This window comes from Pongo pygmaeus, chromosome 13 (genome assembly GCF_028885625.2).
Source record: "Pongo pygmaeus isolate AG05252 chromosome 13, NHGRI_mPonPyg2-v2.0_pri, whole genome shotgun sequence".
NCBI lineage: Eukaryota > Metazoa > Chordata > Mammalia > Primates > Hominidae > Pongo > Pongo pygmaeus.
This window is the reverse complement of record NC_072386.2, coordinates 119,025,678-119,046,999: the sequence shown is the minus strand read 5'-3', so window position 1 is coordinate 119,046,999 and position 21,322 is coordinate 119,025,678. Positions and strand designations below refer to the sequence as shown.

Below are 21,322 nucleotides of genomic sequence, written 5' to 3'. Positions count from 1 at the left end.
TGTGGAGAACTCACTATTGAGGGTTAAAGACACAAAGCCACACTGCCAACCAAATCCAGGTCCTTGGAAACCCGACCAAAGGCCCTCAGAGGCCTGTCACAGGGTCCTCTAAGTTGGGAACTTGCTCGCGGCTGAGGTGGGAATCAGCCTCTCCATGCTTCGCTCGGCTAAGGGCCAGGAGTGGATTCTCCAAGCTCCACACGCCCTCTGCTGATCACACTCAGGTACGGCAGCTATACCTGCCACATGACTCCACTCAGCACCGCTCTGCAAGGACCCCTACTCCAGTTCTGCCTCTGCATCCCACATTCTCTCAAGACAGGCACTGGATTCCTCTGTCTTTCCAAGTGCACTCCCCCAGGAAGCACCCCAGCTTTCAGCCTGGCTACCCTCCGCCTGCACTGTCATTTGCTGGCCCGGGGTGTGGCCAAGGCGGCCCTGCAGGCATGTGTGGAATGGAGGCTTTCTGGCTTCCCCCGCCTTCTGCACCAGGAGGCAGGGTGGTGTGGCAGGAAGGGCACAGGCTCCATTACAGCCCTCTCTACTTGCTGTGAGACGCTGGCCATGTGACTGAAATCCTCCGAGTTCTGGTTCTTTCCTTAGAAAGCCTATAGTGGAGATAAAGGCCCAGGGGCTTGCACTGCCCACCGCCCTGGGCTGTGCTGGAACTCCTTCCCATTGGGCAGTGAGTTTCCAGCGTGGGTGTGACTCCTCCATCGGGGCCTAGGAGACAGCTGGCTCTCCACTGGCACTGCTGGTGGGACAGCTGTGTTGACTGTTCCAGGAAGCTTCCCTGGCCTCTGTCCGGGCTGCCAGGCAGCCTTGCTTTGGCTCTCACTGCAGCCCTCACCCCTGCAAATCTTTCCCGCCCCTAAACAACTGGGAAAATGCACCTCAGGCAGAGTCAGGGTCCTGCCCGAGGTGACAGTTTCCCCTCAAGCCCCTTACTCGTGATGGCACTTTTAGCTTCTGAATCCTCTTAACTGATGAATCCCATTTCACAGATAAGGAGACTGAGTAATTTCCCCAAGGCCACCCACTTAGAGTGACAGAGCTGGTTTGGACTTTCAAGCCCACACTGTTAAACACCTTGCCAGACTCACATGGGCACTGCCCCTGGCTGAACCAGCACATTAGAGGCAGGGGCTGCGGCATCTTACCTGCCACACCCTCAGCTTAGATGAGTGAATGAACAGATGAGGTGGGTGAATGGGCCAGGCGGTTGGCGTGGGGGATCAAGCGGCCACAGTGGGGCTGTGGGGGCTCTGGGGTCAGGGTGGGCTTGGGTGGTTTGCACACAGGCTAGGAGGACTCAAGGCAGAGTTTATTGGCCCCTGAGCCCCCTCCCCCATTCCTCCTCCCCTCATAGCCAGGCCAAGACTGAAATGGAGGTGACACAGACCCACAAGGACTGAGAGGCCCTGCCTGAGGGATAATCAGGCAGCCACCCAGGGAGGAGGATGGGGGAGTGGGGAGAGACCGGGGGTGTGGTCCTGACCTCCTGCTGTAGATGGGGCATCAGGGGCCACCTACAGATGTCAGGTCCTCTCCTCCCCTCCTGGAGGTGGGGGTGGAGCCCAATGAACTTGGGCAGCTCTGGGGCTACGATTCTCTTTGGCCACCGGATGGATGCTACCACTGTCCCTGCCCACTCTGTTGACTTCCTGAGTCTGGGGACTTCTGCTCTGGTTCCATTTATAAGCTCCCTGCTCTCTGGGAAGGGCTTGGTGACCCCTTGTCCTCTCCCTACCCTGACCCAAGACATCATCCTGAGAAAACCCGTCAGTCTCAGCCTGGGAACCAGAGGGCCTGCCCAGCCCAGAAGACGTAACTTGGACATGAGACTTTCACAGAAAGCCTCTAGAAGGGTTGGGGAGGCAGTGAGTCACTTGGCAGTTTTGGATGGAGGGGCAGCACCTCAGGATGGAGGTGCCAGGCCCTGCTTGCTTTGGTCTGGCCTTGTCCAGGACCCCTCTGGGGAGGAACCTGGGGCTCTGGATCCAGCATCCACCAGCCCTCAGAGGGATGGGGGGAATCACAGCTTCTCCTCGCCTGCCTGGATGCGGCTGTAGGCCTCTTGGTCCAGTGGGACGTAGCGGCCCTTCCGGGCATCTAGATAGAAGAGCGGGTCTTTCACAATAGCTGGGTCAAAGCCCTCCTTCCGTAGCTCTGTCTTCTGGAACTTGTAGGTCCCTGGGGGAGCAGGGAAGAAGACTCAGTGCAGGGCAGGGGCAAGAGCTCCCAGCTTCCCAACCACCAGTGCTGAGGAAGGCAGGGAGCAGGGCTGGAGGACAAACAGGGGAGGGAAGTGGGGGAGGAGGAGGCACAGCCCTTTACAGTTTGCAAAGAATGTTCCACCTATTACCTAAAGTAATAGAGCAGCCGTGGCAGAGTTGGGGCATGGGGACAGCTGCTAGTTACCCACCCTCCCCTACTTTGCAGATGGGAAAACAGGCCTGGAGAAGGGAGGCTGTTTGCCTAGTGTCACATACTGAGTGACAGCAGAGTGGGGACCAGAACTGAGGTCTTCTGACTGTGATGTCTCCCTTTGAGTACCTACCAGGTAACAGTGTAAGCTTATTTCATCTGTACATCAGCCCCATAAGGCAGGTGCTCAACCGTATTCTCTGGATTCTAACATGGACGTGCTTGCAGATTTTAACATCTCTGAACTAGTATAATTAGCAGCACATATTTTCTTACTCGTATATAAAGAATTCATGGTATTTTTTTCTTTTTTATTGAGACAGGGTCTCGCTCTATCACCCAGGTTGGAGTGAAGTGATGCCATCTCAACTCACTGTAACCTCCACCTGACGGCCTCAAGTGATCCTCCTACCTCAGCCTCCCAAGTAGCCAGGACTATAGGTGTGCACCACTGTGCCTGGCTAAGTTTTGTAATTCTTTCTTTATTGGAGACGGAATCTCGCACTGTCACCGGGGCTGGAATGCAGTGGCTCGATCTTGGCTCACTGCAACCTCTGCCTCCCAGGTTCAGGCAATTCTCCTGCCTCAGCCTCCCAAGTAGCTGGGATTACAGGCACCCACCACCACGACCAGCTAATTTTTTGTACTTTTAGTAGAGACGGGGTTTCACCATGTTGGTCAGGCTGGTCTCGAACTCCTGACCTCAGATGATCCACCCTCCTCGACCTCCCAAAGTGCTGGGATTACAGGCGTGAGCCACTGCACCTGGCCAAGTTTTGTATTTCTTGTAGAGATGGGGTTTCGCCATGTTGCCCACCCAGATCTTGAACTCCTGGGCTCAAGCGATCTACCTGCCTCAGCCTCCCAAAGTGCTAGCATTACAAGCATGAGCTGCCACGCCTGGCTGCATCTTTCAATCAATGGTATTAATCCTGTACAGATGAGAAGACTGATGCTCAGGGTGGTAGAAGTGGGATTGGAACCTGGATGAGACAGACTACCAAAAATGGCTGCATATTCCTCCCCTCCCTGTACACACACACCTCTGCTATGTGGCTTTGGCACTTCTCCTGGCAAGAGCTCAACTTTTTCAATCTCCATTGGCCTCAATCTGGACTGGCTTTACAACTTGCTTTAACCAACAGAAGGTGGTAAAAGCAACGTTGTAGGAGTTCTGGGTGAGTCTAGGCCTTGGGGGACCTTGCATCTTCCACCTCTACCTGCTTGGGGTGCCCTGGGGCTAGTCTAGCCTTCCAAAGGGTGAGAGGCCACGTGGAGCAGAGATGAGCCATCCCAGGTGAGGGCCCAGACCGGCGCCGTCCGATATGACCTCATGTGGCTATTTACATTTAAATTATTAAACAAGGCCGGGCATGGTGGCTTACGCCTGTAATCCCAGCACTTTGGGAGGCCAAGGTGGGCGGATCACCTGAGGTCAGGAGTTTGAGACCAGCCTGGCCAACATGGCAAAACCCCATGTCTAATAAAAAAAATACAAAAATTAGCCAGGTGTGGTGGCACGTGCCTGTAATCCCAGCTACTGGGGACGCTGAGACAGGAGAATCACTTGAACCCAGGAGGCAAAGGTTGCAGTGAGCTGAGATTGCGCCACTGCACTCCAGCCTGGGCGACAGAGCAAGACTCCATCTCAAATAAATAAATAAATAAATAAATTTAAGTTAATTAAACAAAATTTAATCCCAAAGTGTTGGGATTACAGGCGTGAGCCATGGCGTCCAGCCAGCAGCCACCTTTCAAGTGCTCAGTAGCTCTGCCAGGCTAGTAGCTATCGTGTTGGACAGCAGAAACCTAGAACATTTCCATCGCTGCAGAAAGTTCTGTTGGACAGTGCTGCAGAAGTAAGCAGCCGAGAGCCAGACACGTGGGTGAGGCCATCTAACTGCCTCCTGCCCCAGCTAAGTTACTAAGTGATGACAACTCTTTCAGTGACCCCAAAGCAAGGTCAACAGAAGAACTGCTCAGCTGCACTTAACCCCTAAATTGCTTACCCACAGAATTATGAATAAATAAAGTGGTTGTTTCGAGCCATTTTGGGGCAAGTAAGTTTGGGGGTGGTTTGTTCTGTGGCAAAGCCCATCTGAAATACAAGGTCTGAGAGCCTCCCTGCCTTTCCTGGACAGAAGTATGGTGCTGCTCAATCCTCTGGAAGCTCGCGGTCTTGGCCATTAGCCTAGCCACAGTGTCTCTATCCTTCAGAACCACACTGAAGTCCTAAACCCTCCCCAATGCTTTAGGCACTCCAGGTACCCACTGTCTGGCAGAAGCCACACTGGCTAGGGAGTGCCCACCATCAAGGCAGGACTGATATGATGACAACGTGGGAGGTGGCCAGGGAAATGTGCTCCAAAGGGTGAGCAGCCAGGGAGGGCCCAGAAGAGGCACCTAGGGCTGAGGAAAGCAGGGGCAGGTATGGGCATGAGCCTTAGCATTTCCTGCCCACCAGGGAACTCTTGAGAGCCACCAATGGGCCAACAGATAGAAAGACGGTGCTGTCTTGTGGGCAACTGCAGGCCCGCTGCCCACCTCCCACCTGGACAACTGCAACAGCCCCTCCCAGCTCCCTCAGGGCTGCCTGCAATCCTCTCCCACTCTGTACACAGCAGCCAGAGAGCTTTGTAGAGCATGAGTCTGACCAGGTTCCCACCTGCTGAGATGCTTTTCTTTTGAGACAGAGTCTCACTCTGTCGCCCAGGCTGGAGTGTAGTGGCATGATCTCAGCTCACTGCAACCTGTGCCTCCTGGGTCTCCTGGGTTCAAGCAATTCTCCTGTCTCAGCCTCCCGAGTCGCTGGGATTACAGGTATGTACCACCACGCCCGGCTAATTTTTTTTTTTTTTTTTTTTTTTTTTGAGACAGAGTCTCACTCTGTCTCCCAGGCTGGAGTGCAGTGGCACGGTCTCGGTTTACTGCAACCTCCACCTCCCAGGGTCAAGTGCTTCTCATGCCTCAGCCTCCCAGGTAGCTGGGATTACAGGCGCCCACCACCATGCCTGGCTAATTTTTTTTTTTCTTTTTGAAACGGAGTCTCACTCTGCAACCCAAACTGGAGTGCAGTGGCGCGATCTCAGCTCACTGCAACCTCCACCTCCGGGGCTCAAGCGATTCTCCTGCCACAGCCTCCCAAGTAGCTGGGACTACAGCTGCACTCCAGCCTGGGCGATAGAGCAAGATTCCATCTCAAATAAATAAATAAATAAATAAATAAATAAATAAATAAATAAATTTAAGTTAATTAAACAAAATTTAATCCCAAAGTGTTGGGATTACAGGCGTGAGCCACGTAATCCACCTGGCACCTGGCTAATTTTTTTGTATTTTTGGTAGAGACAGGGTTTCATCATGTTGCCCTGGGTGGTCTCAAACTCCTGAGCTCAGGCAATCCATCTGCCTTGGCCTCCCAAAGTGCTGAGATTACAGGTGTGAGCCACCATGCCCAGCTTAATTTTTTTTTTTACTTTTATTTTTTGTATTTTTAGGGGAGATGGGATTTCACCATGTTGGCCAGGCTGGTCTCAAACTCCTGACCTCAAATGATCCACCCACCTCGGCCTCCTAAGTGCTGGGATTACAGGCGTGAGCCACCACGCCCAGCCAGCTAATTTTTATATGTTTAGTAGAGATGGGATTTTGCCATGTTGGGCAGGCTGGTCTCGAACTCCTGACCTCAAGTGATCTGCCCGCCTTGGCCTCCCAAAGTGCCAGGATTACAGGCATGAGCCACTGCGCCCGGCCTTGCTGAGATGCTTCTGTGGCTCCCTACTGCCCCTGGGACAGTCCCGACTCTTACCTGGCCTGCAAGGCCCTGGGCTTCTGGCCCCTGCTGGCTTCTCTCCCACTTCATGCCACTGCCTGCCTCTCTCACTTGGCTCCAGCCTTTGGGGGCCCCCTTTCGTTCCTCCAGCACCCAAGCTCCTTCCTGCTTCGGGGGCTTTACAGTGTCTATTCCTGCAGCCTAGAGTGCCTCCCACTGCCATAAAGTCCTTCCTTTCATTCAGGTCTCAGCTGAACCATCCCCTCCTCAGAGGAGCCTTCTAGTCATCCCAAGCGTCCCTCCTTTTTGCTTTCCTATCAGCTTGCTCTGTGGTTCATTTTTTTCTTTTTATCTGTTTAACTCTAATCTCATGACAGATTATGTGGTCGATTCTTTACCTTTGGAATGCCTTGTCCTAGGCCAGCCTCTCTCCTGCTCTAAAACTCCAAGAAGGCAAACGTCCAGAGCTCACCACCCGTATCCCGAGGCTTAGCGCCGTGCCTGGCACCTAATACGTGTTCTACTAAGGAACAATGTGTGTCCTCTCTGCCAGCCCCGTCTGCTCACCTCTACACAGGCAGGTCACTTTACCAACTGCCCGGCCAGACTGTGTGCAGAGGTCAAATAACAGCTAACCGGGTCTCTCCAGAAGGAAACGGGAAGGGACCTGGGATCCGAGAGCTGGAGCAGGGGAGGGACACACCTGTTTTGTGCAGCTCAGGCAGGAGGCGCAGGAAGATGGGGCGCGCATACAGGGGCAGTTCCTTCTCCAAGACCTGAGCAAAGCGCTCCAGGTCACAGTTGCCAGTGGGGCTGGCCACGGCAGCCATTCCGGCCCGGCCCTCGGTTCCTGGGGGTGGCAGGGTAGACACTGAGCAGCTGGTGGTGCCCCTGGGTGGTGCCTCCCTACCCACACCTTGCGCCTGCCTGCACATACCTGGCACCTCGACACCATACACGGCCACGTCAGCCATGTCCAGCAGGCGGCTGAGTGTGCCCTCCACCTCGGTGGTGGACACATTCTCACCTTTCCAGCGGAACGTGTCCCCAGTGCGGTCTCGGAAGTACAGGTAGCCCAGCTCGTCCATCACCAGCACATCACCTAGGGAGGGGCCGGATGAGGCAGGGCTGGGCCTGGCCAGCTCTGAGTCCAGGGCTCAAGCCAGGGAGGCTTTGCTGGAGCCCAAGGATTTGTTTGACCACAAGGGCCAGGACTGGGGGAGTCCTGGGAAGGTGTCCTCTGGAGGTGGGAAAAGGTCCCCTCCTCCCCCAACCCTCAGGAAGGGGCTATGAAGGGCTGGGGACCCACCAGTAAGGTAGGCCTGGTCCCCCTTCTTGAAGACGTCCTTGGCGATCTTCTTGTTGTTGGCGCCCTGGTTGAGGTAGCCATCGAAGCGGCGCAGGGGGTCTTTCTGGATGATGCGGCCCACCAGCTGGCCCGGCTCACCTGGGGTGGGGAAGGCAGGGTCAGATCTGCCCTAGGCAGCCTCTCCCACCCGTCCTGTCACCAGGTGTACCCTGCGTCTTTTTTTTTTTTTTTTTTTGAGACGGAGTTTTGCTCTTGTTGCCCAGGCTGGAGTGCAGCAGTGCAATCTTGGCTTACTGCAACCTCTACCTCCTGGGTTCAAGCAATTCTCCTGCCTTAGCCTCCTGAGTAGCTGAGATTACAGGCGCATGCCAACAGGCCCAGCTAATTTTTTTTTTTTTACTTTTTAGTGGAGATGGGTTTCATCCTGTTTGGCAGGCTAGTCTCGAACTCCTGACCTCAGGTGATCCACCTGCCTCGGCCTCCCAAAGTGCTGGGATTACAGGTGTGAGCCAACACTCCCAGCCTGTACTCTGCGTCTTGATCTGATTTGAGTCATGCTGCTTGCCACAGAAATGCCCCACCCTCCCCCAGCCCAGGAGCTCATCTTGGCAGGTCGGACACACTGAGCCAGTGATGTCTGTTCTCGAAACTGATGGGAGGATGAACATAGGTCAGGCTCCTTGGGGACAGCCTAACAAAGCCAGCACCCCAAGCTTCTGCTCCATGCCAGGACCCACTCAGAGTTTTATGTTCTTTATGAAACATAATCCTCAGGCCAGCCCCATGTGCAGGTGCTGCCATGGGCACAGTCTGTAGATAAGGGGACTTAGGCACAGTGAGGCTGAATACTCGCCCACGACACAGAGCTAAGGAGCTGAGCCAGAATAAATCTCAAGCAGCCTGGACTCAGGGTCATTTGGAGTCAATATGAAAATGAATGAATGAGGCCAGGCATGGTGGCTCACACCTATAATACCAACATTTGGGAGGCCGAAGTGGATGGGTCACTTGAAGACAGGAGTTCGAGACCAACCTGGACAACATGGTGAAACCCTATCTCTATTGAAAATAGAAAAACTAGCCGGGCATGGTGGTGTATGCCTGTAATTCCAGCTACTCAGGAGGGTGAGAAAAGAGAATTGCTTGAACCCAGGAGGCAGAGGTTAGAGTGAGCCGAGCTCACGCCACTGCACTCCAGCCTGGGCGACAGAGTGAGACTCCATCTCAAATAAAAAAAAAAAAGAATGAATGAATGGACTGATGTACAGATAGAATGGTGAATGAATGAATGGATGGATACACAAATAAATGAGTAACTTGTAACCCTAAGAGCAGAGCTAACTGATGGCCACTGGTCAGAACAGGGCTCCCCATCCACACACACGCCTGGCCTCCTTCCTTCCCAGGACAACCCCTCCCTCTCTGACCCTGAAGTGGCAGACCTGGCTGGCAGGGAATGCAGATGCCGTCGGGCCCCCGGATCAGCTCCATGGTGTCCTCGTTGACACGTACCAACCGGATGGGGTACACGAAGGACAGGATGCGACTATTGAAGCCACAGGCCCCCACCTGCGAAGGCCAAGACTTGGGCCTGGGCTCTCTCACCATAGGCCCAAAACTGGACAATGAGGGGGAAGTGGGACTGCAGCACCCACACTCTCACGCTGGAACTCTGCCCTCCCCTCTGTGTCCAGTGCCTTCCGTGGGCCATCCCTGCAGCAGCCTCGCCCATCCCCAACCTGGCCGCACCTGGCTGTCGAAGTTGCCCAGGCTACAGTTGCACTCTGTGGCCCCGTAGAACTCAGCCACCTGGGGTATGTGGAAGCGGCTGGAAAAGTTGGTCCAGATGGACTGCCGGAGGCCATTGCCTAGTGCCATGCGAACCTGGTGCTGGTTTTCTGCCTCCCGCGGTGGCTGGTTCAGGAGGTAGCGGCACAGTTCACCAATGTACTGCACAATCTAGGGGTGAACTTGGTGTGATTCGCGGCTCTAGAGGCTGCCCTCACTACACTAGGATTCTCCTGATCCCTCAAACCCCTACTCTCCCCAGGGGCTGGCCGTGCCATCCTTTCCCTCTCCGGGTCTCAGCCTCCCCATCTGAACAATGGGAACTCTGCCACAAATGAGCCCTTTGGAATGACTGGCCACCTCAGCTATAAGACAGATGCCCTGGAGTGTAGTTGGGAAGAGGGTAACTAGGGGAAAGGGACAGCTCGCCCTTCCCGCTCTCGCTCACCGTGCAATTGTACTTGATACAATCGTCCCAGAACCGGGAGGCTGAGAACTTCTTCCGAATCACCACTGTCATGCCATGCAGCAGGCACTGGCCGATTCCCACGATGTTTCCTGGAGGCAGAGGGATGGCCCCTGAGGGTCAGCGAGATGAAGACCCTCCCTGGCCCCAAATCAGTGATACTGCCATCCGGCCAGGCAGGCTTGTGCTGCCCTGCAGGCTTCTGCACCTCACATCTGCCTGCCTTGGGTGACCTCCTCCAAGAAGCCTCCCCGGCTTCCATCACCAGGCTCTTCCCTGGTGCTGCACTCTAGCTCCCTGCCTCTCTCCTACACTCACATATACATCCGACTCTAAGCACCTGGAGGGCAGGAGCTATATTTATTCAAGCTCTGTCTTCCCTTAAGCCCCTACAAACAAGCAGCAATGCCATGCATATCTGTGGAAACAAACTGAAATGAGACAGGCCCAGATGCCCCGTGGGACACTGCCACACATGCTGTGAGGCTGGTGTGCTCATCCTTTTTTCAATTTAAAACAACCATTTTTTTTTTTTTTTTTTGAGACGGAGTCTCGCTCTGTCTCCCAGCCTGGAGTGCAGTGATGCCATCTCGGCTCACTGCAAGCTCCGCCTTCCGGGTTCATGCCATTCTCCTGCCTCCTCCTCCCAAGTAGCTGGGACTACAGGCGCCCACCACTATGCCCGGCTAATTTTTTTTTCTTTTTTGTATTTTTAGTAGAGACGGGCTTTCATCGTGTTAGCCAGGATAGTCTCGATCTCCTGACCTTGTGATCTGCCCGCCTCGGCCTCCCAAAGTGCTGGGATTACAGGCGTGAGCCACCACACCTGGCCTAAAACAAAATTTTTTTAGAGACAGGTCTCACCATGTTGCCCAGGCTGGCCTTAAACTCCCAGGCTCAAGTGATTCTCCTGTCTCAGCCTCCCCAGTAGCTGAGACCATAGGCATGTGCACCACGCCTGGCTAATCCTGTTTATTTTTACTTTTATTTTTAAATTAAATTGAATTTATTTATTTATTTATTTTGAGACGGAGTCTTGCCTTGTCACCCAGGCTGGTGTGCAATGGTGTGATCTAGGCTCACTGCAACCTTTGCCTCCTGGGTTCAAACCATTCTACTGCCTCTGTCTCCCAGGTAGCTGAGATTACAGGCACCCGCCACCAAGCCCAGCTATTTTTTGTACTTTTAGTAGAGACGGGGTTTCACCATGTTGACCAGACTGGTCTCAAACTCCTGACCTCGTGATCCGCTCGCTTCAGCCTCCCAAAGTGCTGGGATTACAGGCGCGAGCCACTACACCCGGCCTATTTTTATTTTTTTTGAGACAGTGTCTCGCTCTGTTGCCCAGGCTGGAGTGCAGTGGCGTGATCTCAGCTCACTGCAACCTTTGCCTCCCAGGTCCAAGCAATTCTCGTGCCTCAGCCTCACAGGTAGCTGGGATTACAGGCACACGCCACTAGACCCAGCTAATTTTTTTTTTTTTTTTTTTTGAGATAGTGTCTCGCTCTGTTGCCCAGGCTGGAATGCAGTGGCGTCATCTCAGCTCACTACAACCTTTGCCTCCCAGGCTCAAGCAATTCTCGTGCCTCAGCCTCACAGATAGCTGGGATTACAGGCACACACCACCACACCCAGATAATTTTTTTTTTTTTTTTGAGACAGAGTCTTGCACTGTTGCCCAGGCTGGAGTGCAGTGGCACGATCGCGGTTCACTGCAAACTCCACCTCCTGGGTTCACGCCATTCTCCTGCCTCAGCCTCCCGAGTAGCTGGGACTACAGGCATGAGCCACCACGCCTGGCTAATTTTTTGTACTTTTAGTAGAGACGGGGTTTCACCATGTTAGCCAGGATGGTCTCGAACTCCTGGCCTCAAGTGATCCGCCTGCCTTGGCCTCCCAAAGTGCTGGGATTACAGGCATGAGCCACCGCACCCGGCCTAATTATTGTATTTTTAGTAGAGATGGGGTTTCGCCATGTTGGCCAGGCTGGTCTCGAACTCCTGGCCTCAAGTGATCCGCCCGCCTTGGCCTCCCAAAGTGCTGGGATTACAGGTGTGAGTTACCGCGCCTGGCCCAAAGCTGTATGTTTCTACTGCAGCACACTGCCTGATGGGGGTGGGGTTCCTGGAGACCTGGCAGGTGCTGGAGGCTGTGTGACAGCCCTAGAGTTACCTGCTGAGTGGTAGAGGGGGAGGCAGTCATAGACGATGTCGTTGGGCCGCATGCGGAATCCATAGTACACCAGGGCAGCCATGCGGTAATACCTGGGAGGGCACAGGGCCAAGGGCTGAGTGGGCCCTAGAAAGGCAGAAGGAGGCTCCCCAGCCCTGCCTGTGCCTACCCCACCCTGGGCAACTGCCCCTTACCTGCTGTGCACCACGATGGCGGCCTTGGGCAGCCCTGTGGTGCCTGATGTGTAGATGTAGAACAGTTTATCTAAAGAAAACAGACGCGAGTGGCTGTCGGGGGCAGCTCAGGGCTGGGCACAGGGTCACACAGATGGACACCTGCAGGTGTACACCCTTCAACACCTGTTCCCATCACACCCTTGCTAGGAAGCCTGTTCTGATAACCTCAGATACCATTCAGCTCTAACACCGGCATCCATTCCAACAAATATTTCCTGGGCCCTTGCTCTGTGCTAGGCCCTGGTAGAGAGAGACATCAGTGAGTAAGATGGGCACGGGCCTGGCCCTCTTGGCAGTCACAGCTCAGTGGAAGTCAGATGAGGACACAGGCAATTCCAATACTAAGCAACAAGTGCCGAGGGAGGGCACAGGACCTGTTGAAACCCAGTAGCCACATTCGGCCCAAGCTTGCAGGAGGGGAGGTGGTGCCAGGTGGGCTTCCTGATAAAGGTGACACCTGCCCCAAGTCATAGAGCACAGGGAGGCATTAGCTGCAGGAAGTGGGGTGTTGAGGTAGCTTCTGCTGAGCATTGATCTGTCCCACTCTGCAGCCCTCGACAGGGATTGCCACGTTAGAGTTTCTATGCGAGGCTCGGCCCTACCAAACTTGAGGTTCCCTGGAGGTCAGGAACTCCACAGGGAGACTCCACGTGTTTAGAACACTTCACAGGAAAGGGAATGAGAAGAGCAGAAGAACCAGGTAGGCTACAGTATAAAAGAAGAGGAGTGAGAGGCTCAGGAAGGCTGCCTGGAGTCGGGGTCAGGGAGGCAGCACAGTGCTAGGAGAGGATCACAGCTGGAGATCCTGAGGTGTCCTGCACTGAAGAGGCACTTGATGAATATTCAAAGGGTCTTGCTCCTCACTCACCCTCCCACCCAACCCCAACCAAAGCCCAGACCAGGCGGGTTCCTGGAATCCACAGGATTCTGCCCATTAGGCATCAATGAAAGCTTGTTCAACAAATCAAACTAGACTTTGTGAGCTCCTGTGTTCTCAGCCCTGTATCTGGCACTGTGACACACATCAGCTCATGTCACCTTCACAGTAACCCTGGAGTGGCCCAGGTTTACTGTCACCATTTTCCAGATGGAAAAAGGGAGGCGACGTGACATGTTCCAGGCACATGGCAAGTTTCCAGAAAAGCCTCCTTCTGGCACTGAGGCCAGTGCTCTGTCCAGGGCCAGTGTGAGAGCCCCCCTATGGGGAGGGGACAGAGCCCACCTGTGAAGCCCTTGTCAGGGCAAATGGGCAGGTGCTTGGGAGCATCTTTCAGCAGAGGGTCCAGGTGTTCTGTGCTTGTAGGCACCGCATTGGGCTCCCAGGAGCCAGAGCAGAAGAGGCTGAGCGAGGGGTCCAGGCTGGCATGGATCTCACAAATGGCTGTGGGGAGACAGGGCAGTCAGCAGGCAGGCCAGAAATCCCCATGTTCCCAAGGACTTCTGCTCCCAGCAGGGCTGGCCATGTTGCTGAGGAGACTGGCTGGGCAGGAGGAGAGGCAGTGAAACAACTGGGCCTTCAGTGTTGACAGGGGCACCGGCGATGGTTCTATTAGCCACGGGCTAACCACAGAGCAGGCCCGCTTTACCTGCATTCTCTGGTCTCATGGCCCTGGGAAGGAGGGACCACTGACAGCCCCTCTTACAGATGAGAAGACTGAGGCTCCGAGAATGAGAGGACCTGCTCACAGCTAGAATGTGCTGGACCTGGCATGCAATGCCAGCTCTACCTCACATCGAGGTCTGGGCTCCCACCCACTATCCCGCACTACTTACTCTGTGGGGCACCAGATAGAAGGGAGGAGTGCGGGTCAGAGGCCAGTGGCCCTCCATCCCCTTCTGAGAGTGGGAACCTTCTTTCAGGCTCCCCTGTGCACTGCACAGGCACCACATCACCACCCGCCTGGGCATGGAGCAGCGCTGGTCGGCTTGGCCCCACCTTCCTGGCTTCCTCTTGATTTGCCCAACCCTCTCTTCTTCCCTCTCCCCTTTCAGCACCATTTTTTTCTTTTCTTTCTTTTTTTTTTTGCTTTTTTAAATAGAGACAGGGTCTCATTATATTGTCCAAGCTGGTCTTGAACTCCTGGGCTCAAGAGATTCTCCTGCCTTGGCCTCCCAAAGTGCTGGGATTACAGGCTTGAGCCACACTGTGCCTGGCCCCCTTTCAGCATCTTTTTTTTTTTTTTTTTTTTTTTTTAAGACAGAGTTTCACTCTGTTGCCCAGGCTGGAGTGCAGTGGCATGATCACGGCTCACTTGGTTCAAGTGATTCTTGTGCCTCAGCCTCCTGAGTAGCCGAGATTACAGGCGTGCACCACCACACCTGGCTAATTTTTGTATTTTTAGTAAAAACAGGGTTTCCCCATGTTGGCCAGTCTAGTCTTTGCCTCTTGAGCTCAGGTGACCTGCCCTCCTCGGCCTCCAAAAGTGCTGGGATTACAGGAGTGAGCCACTGTGCCTGGCCCCCTTTCAGCATCCTAATGTCTTCCCTATTCATTATCCCACAAGCACAACAGTGTGGGGAGAAAAAACAGAGTGCTGTGGTCAAGCTGAAGATCAAACCCCAGTTCTACCACTTACTAACTGTGTGACCTTGGGTGAGCTCCTCACAAACCCCTCTGAACCCCAGGCTCACCATCCATAAAACCAAGATCTCTACCTCACCCGGTCTTTATAGAGATTAGAGCTGCTCTTGGAAAGCAGCAACCTCAGTACTTTGCAGGTGCCCAATGTGGCAGCAAATCAAATGCAGGCTCTGTGAGGAAAGTGGGGAATTAATTTTGTTCCCATTTTACAGATGAGCTAGATACGGCCTAATTAGTCACAAGGATGATTACCATTGTACTGAGGGGCCACCTAGCATCAGCCATGTTGCTAGTGCTTCAAGTGAAGTGTCTTTTTTTTTTTTTTGACACGTAACCTCTCTCTGTCATCCAGGCTGGAGTGCAGTGACGTGATCTCAGCTCACTGCAACCTCTGTCTCCTGGGTTCAAGCGATTCTCCTACCTCAGTCTCCCGAGTAGCTGGGACTACAGGTGTGCACCACCATGCTCGGCTAGGTTTTTTTTGTATTTTTATTAGAGGTGGGGTTTCACCATGTTGGCCAGGCTGGTCTCAAACTCCTGACCTCAAAGCTGCCCACCTTGGCCTCCCAAAGTGCTGGGATTTACAGGCATGAGCCACCACACCTGGCCTTTTTTTTTTTTTTTTTGAGACGGGGTCTCACTCTGTCTGCCAGGCTAGAGTGAAGCGGCACAATCATCACCCACTGCAGCCTCAACCTCTTAGTCTTAAGTGATCCTCCTGCCTCAGCCTCCGAATAGCTGGGACTACAGGTCCATGTCACCATGCCTAGCTAATTTTTTAAAAACTTTTTTTAGTAGCCCAGGTGTGGTGGTTCATGCCTATAATCCCAGCACTTTGACAGGCAGAGGTGGGTGGATCGCTTGAACTCAAGAATCTAAGACCAGCATGGGCAACATGGCAAAACTGAGTATCTACAAAAAATGCGAAATTTAGCCAGGCATGGTGGTGCATGTCTGTGGTCCCAGCTATTCAGGAGGCTGAGGTGGAGGGACTGCTTGAGCCTGAGAGGTCAAGGCTGCAGTGAGCTGTGACTGCACCACTGCACTCTAGCCTGGGTGACAGGGCAAGACCCTGTCTCAAAAAAAGTTTCTTAGTAGAGACAGGGTCTTACTATGTTGCTTAGGCTGGTCTCAAACTCCTGGGCTCAAGGGATCCTCCTGCCTTGGCCTTCCAACATACTGAGATTACAGGTGTGAGCCACTATGCCCAGGCTGAAATACCTTTTTGAAAACAGTATGAGGTAGGAACGATGGATGAGGAAACTGAGGCTCAGAGAAATCAGTCCCTTTCCCAGGATCTCATTTACTCGTGGCACTGCCTAAGCTGTCTGACTCCACTCTGTGCCCTTAACCACTGACCCACAAAGCCTTGACAGGGCTGAAAGGGAGCTGTGGTCTGTGTAAGATCCCATGGGGTTCCTGCTTGTCCCCCACCCCCTTGGGGCTCACCTGAGGCCATTTCGCTGCCAAAGACAAGGGCCCGTGCACGCGAGGTGGTGAGGCAGTGGAGCAGAGCATCCCGCCGCAGGTTGGTGTTGATGAGGGCCGCCTCTACACCAAGCTTGGCCATGCCCAGCCATAGGCCCACGAACTCATTGCGGTTCTCCATGAAGATGGCAGCCACATCGCCCGAGGCCAGGCCCCGAGCCTGCAGGAAGTTGGCTACACTGCTTGAGTACTCATCCAGCTGGCGGAAGGTCCAGTGGGTATCTGTGCCCTCGAAGATCAGGGCCGTCTTGTCGGGGTGGCGCCGAACGGTAGAGGCAAACAAGATGGGCACTGTCCGCCGCTCCCGCAGGCACTGTCGCACCTTTGCCTTCACCTTCAGGAGCACCAGGCCGCCACTGTGTGCGAGCAAGAGAGGGCGCTGTGCCTGCCATGGTTGGGAGGGAGGGGTCCTGACACCCTACCCCAGGCTGCTGCCTCGCCAGCCTATGCTTCATGAGCCAGACCTCCTACAACACTTCCATCTCCCGGCTCCTGCTGGGAATATGCACCGCCTTACTGATGCCTCTCAATAACACTGAGAGTTCGTATGATTCCCCTCTCCCCTTACACAGAAGGAAATCAAGGCTCTCGTGGTGCCGTGGCCTGCTCAGAGCTTCATGGATGGAGGGTGGCTGAGCTGAGATTTGAACTCTAGGCCTCTCTGGCTCCAGAGTTCAACTCCTACCCTCTCAGCCTGCTGCTCCAGCAGAAACCTCCTAGGTCTCCAGAGCTTCCTGTAAAAGTCCAAACTCCTTGTTTGGGGCCTCCCACAGTCCAGCTGCTCCCCCGGCCCACCATGACCACAGTAAATAATGAATGAGTTTGCTGGTTTGTCCAGTCTTCCTCCCTATGAGCCTAGCTGGGATAGGCTTCTGTCTTATTCAACACTCTGTCCCCTGGGTCCTGTGCCAGGCAGAGTAGATGTTCAATAAGTTTGTGGAATCACTTGGCAGCATCCCACTCCTGCCACCTTTGTTTTTTTTTTTTTTTGAGACGGAGTCACACTCTGTCACCCAGGTTGGAGTGCAGTGATGCAATGTCAGCTCATTGCAACCTCCGCTTCCCAGGCTCAAATGATGCTCCCACCTCAGCCTCCCAAGTAGCTGGAACCACAGGTGCGCACCACCATGCCTGGCTAACTTTTTTGTATTTTGGTAGGGACGGGGTTTTGCCATGTTGCCCAGGTTGGTCTCGAACTCCTGAGATCAAGTGATCCACCCACTTCGGCCTCCCGAAGTGCTAAGAACACAGGTGTGAGCCACCGCGCCCAGCCCTGGACTCCATGCCTTTGTTGCTGATGCTGTGCCTTCTGGTTGGACTCATCTCCTTCCACCACCACTAAGGCACCTCTCAAGCACAGCCGCTTTTTGTCCAGGAGGCCTTCTCTGATTCCCAGGGTCCTGGCTGGAGGCTGTTTCTCCTTGCTCCATGCTCCCACAGCTACCACCCTTCCTGGTGTGCCATTCCGTGCCTTCTTTTGCAATCAGCCGAGATTGACAAATGCTGAGCTGCCTGTGCAGGGTGTGGGTCACTGAACTGGGTGCTGGGACACAGTAGTGAGCAAGGCTGCACCAGGGTCTCTGCCCACATGGCACTGCCAGTTTACAGATGTGCTATGTCCCTTTCTTTCCCCTGACCAATCTGAGCTTGGCAGATGGGGTCTGCCTTATTCCTCTCTGGACCCCAAAGCTAGCCTGGCACCTAGTAGAGAACAAGCGGGAATAGATATTTCTGGTACAGGATGTCCCTTGGAGCATACCTGGCTTTCTTTGGGGAGCAGGTTATCCCAGACATCTGAGTAGGGGCTCTGCTCTAGAACTCAGTGCCCCCTGTGCCATCTCGCACCCCTGCCAACCTGAGGGCAGGGCCTTTCCCCAAAATTCCTCTTTACCCTTTCATAAACTTACAGAGTCCTCAGGACCCCTTGCAGATGTCTCAGCACACTTGGTGTTCAATGTACGTCCTAGGCCAAGCCTGCCCAAGGCCTGGGAGCCTCAAGTTAGGGAGATTCCCTGGGAGAAGACTTTGACCTTGGAGATGGAGGTACCAGGTACTATTGCCAGGGGACGGGTGTGGAGCAGAGGCTGCTGTTCTGGAACTCAGCTCAGCTGCCCTGTGCTGGTAGAGACCATGAGGTCTGGCCTGGGGAGATTTGGGGGACCAGAAGCTCACTGTAGTGTGACAGACCTCAGGAAAGGCTGGGCCAGGTACTCACAAGATATCACGTCTGATGGTCTTGATGAAGACCCGGATGAAGCGCCAGCCGCCAGATCCCAAGTAGAGGAACAACAGGGAGAATCCCACCTGGGTCCAGGGCAGTTTCAGCACTAGCTTGGAGAACAGCAACACCCCCACCAGAGAGGCTCCAAGCAGCATTGTGGCCTGCGGACACAGGGCAGTTAGTGGACCCAAACACCCATCCCTCCAGGTCTCCTACCTCCCAGCCCAGACAGCCAGGCCACTGTGATCCCAAGGGGACAGCCTGTGGTAAGGCTTAGCCATACTGAGTTGGGTGACTGACCACAGGGGTCCCTTTCCAGGCTTGGCCTGGAAGGGGCAGGCTAGGGGCTTGGCACTTGAGGTGAGGAATTCCAAGAGTGAGAAGCAGGAGGCTGGTTCTCGTCTCATAGCCCCATCTCTGCCCACCATTCTCTAAGTGACCTTGGGCAAGACCCTTTCACATTCTAGACCTTAGTATCTGCCCTCTGTGCAATGGGTGTAGTGAGAAATGTTCGTATTTTTTTAAGTTTTTAAACTTTTTATTTGCATATTTAAAAAACTGTGCATTCCAATAATTAAAATCATTTGAACAAAAAAAAAATGGCACTCTGATTAAACTGCATTACAGCCTGCAGGACACCTTGGGCCAGCCTGGTTTTACGCTAGATTTCACTGTCGTCCCACCCTACTTCTTCCTTCACCAACATGCAAGTTCTTTCCTTCCCTGCCAGCCAGATAGACAGATGGGAGAGGCAGGCGCGGCCTTCATTGTCAGTAGTTCTTTGATGTGAAAGGGGCAGCACAGTCACTTAAACTTGATCCAGCCTCTTTGCATCTTACAAAGTTAAACAGCTAAAAGAAGTAAAATAAGAAGGCAACGCTTGTGGAATGTACAGTGCATACTGGCCGTGCACGCCTCATTACGATTCGCCTGCTTGCTTCTCCTGTTCAATGGTTTCTTTGGAAGGCAGTGGATTTTTCTCTTGCGTCTCTGTCTTCTTCAGTTTCGACTTATAGAATTTCTCAATCTCAGCCATATCGGTTTGTCAGACATGGTTGCAGAGGAAAAGCGGAGCGAGGCATGTGAGAACGACTGAAGTCTGGTCTGCGCAGTGGCCACCACCGAGTTGTCCTGAGACGTGTTCTAAGAGGCTTTTCTAGCCAAAACATGACAGTTCACTCTTCTGACATCCAGGGTCCCTAAACCAGATGGCCTGGGGATGGGTACTGACTTAAGAGCCTCTGGCTTGCTGGTAGTGGTGGCTCACACCTGTAATCCCAGCACTTTGGGAGGCCGAGGCAGGCTCACACCTGTAATCCCAGCACTTTGGGAGGCCGAGGCAGGCAGATCATGACGTCAGGAGTTCGAGACCACCCTGACCAAGATGGTGAAACCCTGTCTCTACTAAAAATACAAAAATTAGCCAGGCATGGTGGCACACACCTGTAACCCCAGCTACTCAGGAGGCTGAGGCAGAAGAATTGCTTGAACCCGGGAGGCAGAGGTTCCATTGAGCCGAGATTGTGCCACTGCACTCCAGCCTGGGAGACAGAGCGAGACTCCGTCTCAAAAAAAGAAAAAAAAAGTCTCTGGCTCGACTCCCCACCCAGAACCCAGGGAGGTTCTGTGGATGACCAGGCCAAGTCAAAGGGGCAGCTCCCTGGAAAAGGAGCCCTACGCGGTCCCTGCCCATAGGCTCAGGCATCGCAGTGCGTCTGTTGGTCGATAGAGGGCGACCTAGAAAACGAGTTAGAGCCTGGAGGTGCTTGAGAGGTGACCGCCCATGGGGCAAAGCTGATTGAGGGAGGCGAGGAGGACCTTGAAGACACCACCCCCCAACACACAGACACACACAGCCACTCGGATGAATCTTTGGGGTCTAGGGCTTAGGGGAAGGCGAATGACTTGACTGTGCTTCAGGGGCTGGGTTGAGCTAGAACTCTTGAGTTCCATTCCCGGAGCTTTGAGGACTCGCTCAAGGGGACATCTGATGGGACTGTTTTTCTCCGGGTTTTCCTGTTCTTGGGAGTAGATGAAGGTCATGAATGTGAAATGGCCTGAGAGCCTCCAAGCCAGGACAAGGGAATGGTCTGGACCACAAGAAGCGCAGGGACACCATCTCCCCCTCCCCCTCGCAAAAAGCAAAAGCCGGGGGCGGGGGAACTGAACCAGAGTCCTCAACCCCAACGCCAGGGTCCAGGGTCCTCAGATCTCTGGCCTCCCATAGCCCAGCACAGCAGAGGGGCATGAACCTGCCCTGGAAGGCTGGGGCAAGAAGAGCCAGAAGAGGGTGACTAGTTCCCTCGGGCCCCTGTCCCGGGTCACGCGTGCCGCCCTCGCCCCTAGACAGCAACGTAACAGTGCGTCTGTCGGGGAAATAGCGCCGCAGGGCGCGCCCCCCACCTGGGGTCCGCACCGCCACCTCGCCCGACTCGGCCCGGCACATGTCACCACCCGGGAACCCACCAGCCCAGTCTGTGCTCACCCGGCGTCGGCTCCGCCGCGCGGCGCCCCGTCCAGATGCGGCCCGGTTGCAGCAGCGTAGACAGCGCGAGGGGCATTAGCCGCCCCTGGGCGCACGGAGCCGGGTCTCAGCAGGGTTTAGCCGGCTCTGCGCCCTGCATGGCCCGGCCGCCCCGCCAGCCCCGCCCGCCGCCCGGCCCCGCCCGCCGCGCTCCTCCTCCGCCCGCCTCCCGCACCCCAAACCGGCTGTGCCGGGCCGCAGCACCGCCTGCCGCACCTTCCCCGCGGCCGGCAAGCCACAGAGCCGGCGGCGCAGCGCGGCCCCAGCCCGCCCTGCGCGCGCAACGGCTTCGGGCGGCGCCGCCGCGCGGCACGCTGGGAGTTGTAGTCCACGCCGCG

The 21,322-nt window shown here is 54.6% G+C and overlaps 1 protein-coding gene across 2 annotated transcripts; it reads right to left on the bottom strand.

Moving 5' to 3' along the window:
* Positions 1 to 1,303: 1,303 nt before the first annotated feature.
* SLC27A4 (solute carrier family 27 member 4) lies at positions 1,304 to 21,256 on the bottom strand. Of its 2 annotated transcripts, none has more exons than XM_054501061.2 (13): positions 20,946 to 21,256; positions 18,455 to 18,621; positions 16,201 to 16,595; positions 13,393 to 13,551; positions 12,129 to 12,198; positions 11,935 to 12,026; positions 9,745 to 9,854; positions 9,258 to 9,467; positions 8,951 to 9,077; positions 7,509 to 7,646; positions 7,137 to 7,301; positions 6,903 to 7,049; positions 1,304 to 2,193 (listed from the first exon to the last, which is right to left on the bottom strand). In XM_054501061.2, exons 2-13 carry the CDS (start codon positions 18,613 to 18,615, stop codon positions 2,036 to 2,038), a joined length of 1,932 nt encoding a protein of 643 aa, XP_054357036.1. In that variant the 5' UTR covers positions 18,616 to 18,621; positions 20,946 to 21,256; the 3' UTR covers positions 1,304 to 2,035. The 2 variants fall into 2 exon arrangements, with proteins under 2 accessions (XP_054357036.1, XP_063506439.1); XM_063650369.1 differs by having other exon boundaries at positions 7,227 to 7,301; positions 20,946 to 21,104.
* Between the last annotated feature and the right edge of the window lie 66 nt (positions 21,257 to 21,322).

What these genes read in the sequence shown, in the direction of transcription:
- SLC27A4 (XM_054501061.2), bottom strand. Translation starts at nt 18,615, where the DNA reads ATGCTGCTTGGAGCCTCTCTGGTGGGGGTGTTGCTGTTCTCCAAGCTA. An exon ending in TGGCAGCGAAATGGCCTCAG is followed by an intron (nt 13,552 to 16,200) that starts GTGAGCCCCAAG and finishes GTCTCCCCACAG; the next exon opens with CCATTTGTGAGATCCATGCC. An exon ending in CTGCATTCCCTGCCAGCCAG is followed by an intron (nt 7,647 to 8,950) that starts GTCTGCCACTTC and finishes TCCCCACCCCAG; the next exon opens with GTGAGCCGGGCCAGCTGGTG.